The sequence below is a fragment of the Hakea prostrata genome, chromosome 3, assembly GCF_041222555.1.
Source record: "Hakea prostrata isolate BN-2017 chromosome 3, UWA_Hpros_2, whole genome shotgun sequence".
NCBI lineage: Eukaryota > Viridiplantae > Streptophyta > Magnoliopsida > Proteales > Proteaceae > Hakea > Hakea prostrata.
Window position 1 is genome coordinate 15,898,344 of NC_142602.1, and position 7,418 is coordinate 15,905,761.

At 37.8% G+C, this 7,418-nt stretch overlaps 1 protein-coding gene across 1 annotated transcript; it reads left to right on the plus strand.

The window, feature by feature from the left end:
• The first annotated feature begins 3,046 nt into the window (after positions 1-3,046).
• On the plus strand, positions 3,047-6,815 carry LOC149021172 (uncharacterized). The gene is made up of 3 exons (XM_089147062.1): positions 3,047-4,159; positions 6,161-6,389; positions 6,483-6,815. The coding sequence occupies exons 1-3, from the start codon at positions 3,312-3,314 to the stop codon at positions 6,645-6,647; spliced, it is 1,242 nt and encodes a 413-aa protein (XP_089003188.1). The 5' UTR covers positions 3,047-3,311; the 3' UTR covers positions 6,648-6,815.
• The last annotated feature ends 603 nt before the right edge of the window (positions 6,816-7,418 follow it).

Genomic DNA, 7,418 nt, shown 5'->3' on the forward strand with positions numbered 1-7,418 from the left:
GGGTTCCTAACCATCCTACTACTCCTCCATTGGCGGAATGAGATATTTATAAACAAAAACATTCTTTACTATCAAAGAATTATTGTATGACTTTCAACTAAAAAGCCAATAAACTTCTAGATAAACTAAAAACAGGATAAACGAGAGAATATTCTTTAACATAGAATCATAGATGAAGCAAACTTCTTTATATACCACTCATGTGGTGGAAATATTATCAGACAACTATAAATAGATGGGGAAACATTTACTGTCATTCAATGACAAATCAAGCTAAAGGAAAAGCTATCTACAACTACAAGGCTACAATAATTGAAAGAAAATTCCTAATTTTCTAGATACCATGAAAGCAACACATACATGATACAACTGCACGGATGGGATCACCAACATTATTTAGTCTATCCTATTCTTCTGAATCCAAAATAATAATAATAATAATAATAATAATAATAATAATAATAATAAATAAATAAATAAATACAACATGGTTATCACTTTTGAGTGTAAAGAATGACAACAAGCAAATATTTTCTATATTGTTGTTCTAAAATCCGACTGTGGGCTATCCGGTTCGTTGTTGGATCAAGCATGGTTCCTGAGGAACAACAAACGTGAGTGTGGGTCACCTATAAGGACAGGAAGCCACCTCCAATTATTAAGTCAAGATCTGAAAAACACAAATCTTCGTAGAGAGGAGTAGATGCTCTAAGAAGACAAAGAAGGAATGTCTCGTTGGGTAGTTGCAAAAGAGTAAATGTCATAGTTTAGATAATTGGACTTACCTCCGCATGTACTAAGTAAGAGGCTTATATTTCAACTCCATACCTCAAAGTTGCTAGCTCATGATGAAGGGTTGAGATTGCGCACAATGGTTTACTTAATCACCAGGTTAAACACAATCTTCGAGGAAAAGCTTCATAAGACAGCTGCACCCTACCCCTCATTAATTAGAAGATCAGAATCATGTGGGTGCAGATGTGACAACTATCCTTACTTTGGCAAACAAAACATAAGGAACATAACTTGAGGAAGTTCGAGCAAATGAGAAGCTTCTTAATAAGCATTGGGCATTTATTGAACCCTATAGCATTAAATGTTGAATTCAATGTCTTGACTGATGTGCAGATAAAGATACTTCAAATCCCCTTATATCATTATTTTTGTTGAGATATAGATTATCGGTGCTAGACAAAAGTTATCCGAGAAAGTTACTATGCCAACTAACAGTCACCATAAAATGTCCTTCAAAGCAAGTATTCTATCGAAAAGTGCCCTACTAAGAAGTATCTGATGAACCGTGTGAACCGGGTCTAAGCTAAACAAATTGGCCTACATGACTCACTCAAGTCCAAGGGTTTAAACCACGACGTTTATTACAAATACTAATAATTGAATTTATCCCAGGAGAAGCAGAAGAAGAGTACGTGAAAATATCCCTATCCCATTTCAGCTTCAAAATGTGATATCTAATATTAGATATCAGGCAACAGCCCCCCTTTCATGTGCTTTTTGTTTTACTCCAAGAGAGGCCAATTCTTTGGCTCATTCCTTGGCCTAGGAAGCCATAGTGCTTGAGACTGCACTGATTTGGCAAAATTCCACTGTCTGGCTGAAGGAGCCTGCTCCTCAGCTAGAGCCTGTGTCTCCATCAATATAGTTTTGTTTTCTACCGGGAAAAAAAAAAAACCAATGTCTTTGGGCTTTCTAGGGCCCTTTTATCTACAAATATTTAGAAGGAAATATGTGGATTACCCACATATTTTCCTGATAGGGTAGACAGATACATTGTATTTAGGGTTCCAAAACACTTGAGGATCCAACCGGTTCAACTAGTTTATATAGTAGTATACCAACCGATTCTACTAGTTTCATCGATTCCCATCACTAATTCACGAGTCTAGATCCTCACCCCGACGGGGAGCAGAGACTGCTCCCCAACGGCTTCCCAACCACACAAATATGTGGGGCCCACAGGTGAAAAGTACTTTTTGAAAAAAAATTTAAAAAAACTTCAAAATTTTACCTGTGGGTCCCACATGTTTGTGTGGTTGGGAAGCCGTCGAGGAGCAGGTCTGTGCTCCCTCGACGAGGTGAAGGATCTACTAGACTCCTAATTGACACCCTTATCATTTACCTTTCGTGTGACAAGGAACTATCCTTCACCTATTTTGAAGAGAATTATGAGAATTTCATGGGATTTACAAATCCACTAATCATCGAGAGGACAAGGAAGAATTTATCACATGAGACATTTACAGGTGCCCCCGAGCCAGGGAATCAACAATACTATTTTACTCATTTCAAATATAACAAAAAACACAAGAACTCTAACATATATCTTAAAACCACTCTGGTTTCCAAACAACATTAACACATTGATGTAAAAGGATTTCCGTTGCCGAATGTACAGTTAGTGCCTCTCTACTACCTGTATATGGTTGCAGAAGCAAGAAGTGGACATGACTAATTGAAGCTGGCGTGATACATTGAAGACAATACCTAAAAACACCTCATAATTTGTTACATGAAAACTTGTATCTTAGCAAATATGCACTTGATCATGCAATAATATTGTTGTGCATCTCATGTAGTCTAGAGTTTAGCAGTTATATTGTTGGGAAAAAGCTTGTTGTTGTTGTAGCAGAATAAACAGAAGCCAGTGCTAGACACAGAGTCCGCAAAATTCCTCAATTGCATAAGTTGCATTCTGAATTACTTAAATTAAAAAACAGGACAATATTATAAATTTATAATCTCCATCGTACACCCTAACGTTCATATTTTACGAAAAAAAAAACAAAAAAAACCCTAACGTTCATATTTTACGAAAGAAACCCTAACGTCTATATTTTGCGGAAAACAGAACCGTAACGTTCATATCTTCCCGTCAAACGCGGGAAATTCTTTTTGTTTCAATCAAACGTTTCAAAAACATCCTCTAAATCCAACCGTCGAGATATAATGAGTAATGACCAATCCAAGCTACGATATAAATAATCAACCAATCCCAACTTAATCTCATAGTTTAAGATACAATCGAAAGGCTAAATATGAAACCCTCCGCTCCTAATAAGATCGGTTTCGTTTTGGAGATTTCAGTGTTCTTCGGTGACAATCAGCTTCTTCGCTTCTTCATTCCGCTCATTGTAAGCCTGCGCACCTGCTTCTGCGTCTGCTCATCTTGAGCACACTTGCCATGTCTCAGACATTCACCGTTCCCATCCTCGTGATCAGAATATCACGTTATAGAGATCTCATTTAAGGGGAAAAGAAATCTCAGAAAGAACAATTTCACAAACGTTAACGCAATGGAAGGCTCGAAAAATCAGTCCAAACTTAAAAGGACTCAATCTTCTCTTATTCGATCCTTTCCAACCATTCGATCTTCAATCCATAGCCTCTCTGCTTTACGTGACGAAGAAGCTGCGTTAGATGAAGAGAAACCCCATAAATCGACCTTAGGAGCTTCAAATCGTTTTCCAAATTTTTTCATTCCTATTCTTGGCAGGGGTTTCCTGAGCTTCTCTTTCTTCTTGTTCCTTTACTTTTATCTCAGACGAGAAGGAAAACCTGACTCAGAAGACATATTATTAGCTCTTCTATTCTTCGCTGTTGCGCTTTATTTTGTTGGTAGGAATAAGGGTTTTATTATCCGAACAGCATTGTTTCTTAAACAATCCTGGGACGAGAAGAACAAGAAGTTAGAAAATTCAAAGGGCAGAAATAAGTCTGTCGAATGGTTCATAGGTGACCAAGGCTCTTCTTCTTTCAAGAAACAAGAGATTACAAAAGAAGGCGTGGAATTCTACAGCAATGGTGATTTCTATGAAGGTGAATTTCACCGAGGGAAGTGTAATGGGAGTGGTGTTTATTACTATTTTGTGAATGGGAGGTACGAGGGAGACTGGATTGATGGGAGATACGAAGGATACGGCATTGAGAGCTGGGCAAGGGGGAGTAGGTACATAGGGCAGTATAGGTTAGGTTTGAGACATGGATACGGGATTTACAGGTTCTACACAGGGGATGGCTATGATGGGGAATGGTTTAATGGGCAGAGCAACGGTATGGGAGTTCAGACTTGCTCTGATGGGAGCTGCTATGCTGGTGAATTCAAGTTCGGTGTCAAGCATGGCCATGGTTGCTACCATTTCAGGTAAAAAGAAATCTTGTCTTTTATTATCTTTCTTTAATATGTAGTGAACTGTGCTTTAGCCCAAGTAATGTTCTGGGGTATCAGTGGAAGTAATCCTCTCCTATATGAGAAGGATAGATTTACAGAAGGATGGTCTTTTAGATATTCTATAAGATGTTGGATTTAAAGTTGAAAATGGATTCAGTTGTTTCTTCAGCGTCTTCTCTTGGATGAATAGAGAATATGCATTCTTGGAGGCTTGAATGCTTCTATTCTTGTGTTGCTGTGGAATTTTTACCATGTAACCTGATGGAGAGAACTGTACTGTAGGATATTTGCTTGGTATTCAATTAAGGCTGCTGTTTGTTTTCTTGGATTCCCTAGTAGTATTGTGTTCTGTCTGCAGTTGGGTAGCTTTGTGTTTTTCCTGGTTTGTCATTCACTGATTGCCTAATCATTTTTGGGTCTTTTTTAAGTTCGGAGGTGGAGAGGAATCCATTAGTGCTTGTCCTGTTGCCTTTTGAAATGACTTGATACAGTGGAGTCATGAAGAATGAGTAGTGTATTGACTACCTTAGTGAGCACTCGACCATTTGGATTCATATAAAAGTGAGGAAAGAGGAGACAGATTGATTTCCTCCTGTTAAATTGATTTAGGCTCTTTATTTCTAACTTCATTTTAGTGCGAGGAAGATCCACAACGGAGGCTATTACCTAATTAGGAGACTTATGGAAAGGTATAGAGAATATAGGAAAGACCTTCATATGGTATTTATTGACTTAGAAAAAGCTTATGATAGAGTTCCTAGAGCTTTAATTTGGCAAGTACTAGAGAAAAGAAGTGTTGCAAGTAAATATATAGACATAGTTGAGGATATGTATGATGGTTCGGTGACAAGTGTGAGAACAGTGGGGGGACAAAGTAATGAATTCCCAATTATAGTTGGACTACATCAAGGATCAACTTTAAGCCCATATCTATTTGTATTTGTAATGGATGAATTAATCAAAGACATTCAAGATGAGGTCCCCTAGTGTATGCTTTTTGCTGATGATATTGTGTTGATAGATGAGACTCAAGTGGGGATTAATATCAAATTAGAATCATGGATAACAACTTTGGAATCAAGAGGCTTAAAACTAAGTAGAACGAATACAAAATATCTAGTTTGTAACTTTAGTCATGATCGGGCAAACTATGAGGTGGTGATACTTTACGTTAGATGATGAGGAAATTCCTCAGAGTGGTTGTTTTAGGTACCTAGGTTCAATCATAAATAAAAGAGGTGATATAGAGGATGATATTTCCCAAAGATAATAAAATAGGGTGGATGAAATGGAGAGGTGTGTTTAGGGTATTGTGTGATCATCGTATTCCATTAAAACTTAAAGGAAAATTTTATAGGACTGTTGTTCGACCAGCTATGATGTACGGTATAGAGTATTGGGCTGTTAAAAAGAATCATATAGATAAACTTAGTGTAACAAAAATGAGGATGCTAAGATGGATGAGTGGCAAAACTAGAAAGCATAAGATAAGGAATGATCATATTAGAGTTGGTTTGGGAGTTACTCACATAAGTGATAAGCTTCGAGAAAGTCGTTTGAGGTGCACGACCACGTTTAAAAGATACCTATAAATGCCCCTGTATGGAGAAGTGATATAATCCAGATTGAAGGGACTAGAAGAGCTAGGGGTAGACCTAAGATAACCTTAAGAGAAGTGGTGAGAAATGATATGCATAGCTTAGGCCTTGTATCTAGCATGACTTCAAACAAAACTGATTGGAAGGCAAGAATCCATGTAGCGACCCCATTTAATTGGGACAAGGCTTATTGTTGTTGTTGTTGTTGTATTTCTAACTCCATTTTAGTGTATTTTCAGTTCGGAGGAATGAAGAATTCAATCTGGAAAAATCTTATTGTTGTAATTCTATGAATCTTTGTTTGGTTTAAGGTTTAATTTAGAAGCAAGCTGTTTACGCATCTAATTATTGGTTGCCACGTCTATTTGTGATTCAGGAATGGAGATACATATGCTGGAGAGTATTTTGGAGACAAGATCCATGGGTTTGGGGTCTATCACTTTGCCAATGGTCACTGTTATGAGGGTTCATGGCATGAAGGTTATAAGCAAGGTTTCGGTATGTACACCTTCCGAAATGGAGATGCTAGATGTGGGGAGTTGGACTCTGGTGTCCTCAAAACTCCTCTACCCTCATATTCTGATTCAGTCCTCCGTTCAGTTCAGGTATCATCAATTATCATTCTGTCTCATTTACTGTTTCAGTCATATTTATGCTTGGGTTCCAATTCTTTTTCTGCTTCTCATTTTGAACTATAGTTGGCTCGAAAAGCAGCGGAGCGTGCAAGTCAGCTTCCCCCAGTTGATGACCTAGTGAAAAAGGCTGTCATTGCTGCAAACAGAGCTGCCACTGCTGCTAGAGTTGCAGCCATCAAAGCTGTTCAAATTAGAATGGAAGGGAAATTTTATGTCATAGATGTTTAAGACAGTCAGTCCCTCCATAAACTGTAATGTTTGAGTTAATGTATTGGAGCGGATGAGTTGGTGAAAGCCATCCCTGATAGGGAGAAGGTTATAATAGATGTTGATCAATTGATCACACTGTAACATGTACAGAAATCCGATGTTAATGAAATAAATTTTAAAGAGCTGTTCCAGTCCTTGTCTGCCTCACAGATCTCCAATCAGCAATTTGGTTTATATTATTTGAATTCTGCTCTGTAATTGCATTCATATCCAGAATGGTTCAGTTCCCCAAAACTCATGAATCAGTGATCCAGTACTGTAAACTCCTGTAAGATAGGGTTTTCCATTGACTGCTTGACCAGTTTATAATTTATGGTTTCCATAAATGATTTCCTGAAAGGATTGATTCTGGAACAGAAAAACCTTGTCTCATTTTCACACATTGATTAATGACAAAACCCTCCTGCCAACCCCCTCTCCTTCCTCTCACTTTCCACATGTTATTATCCTCTAGAATTTTTCCTTTTCTGGGATAAAAACTAAAACCAAGTAGAAGGTAGACATTGTTGATAGCAAAAACTACATTTGTGGCAGAGAAATTGCTATAAGTGTATGTGAAAGGATTGAAAAGTGCATTTCATAAGAAAAAGGGTTTTCAGTCAACACTCACTCATCAAGCTGGCACTAATTGGGCTTGACCATCTTGATGAATTGTTCTTGGCAGTTAATCTAATTGGGCTGCTATTGGATCGGTGTGGTCTGGTCTGGTTTATATTCGGTACGCTTAGA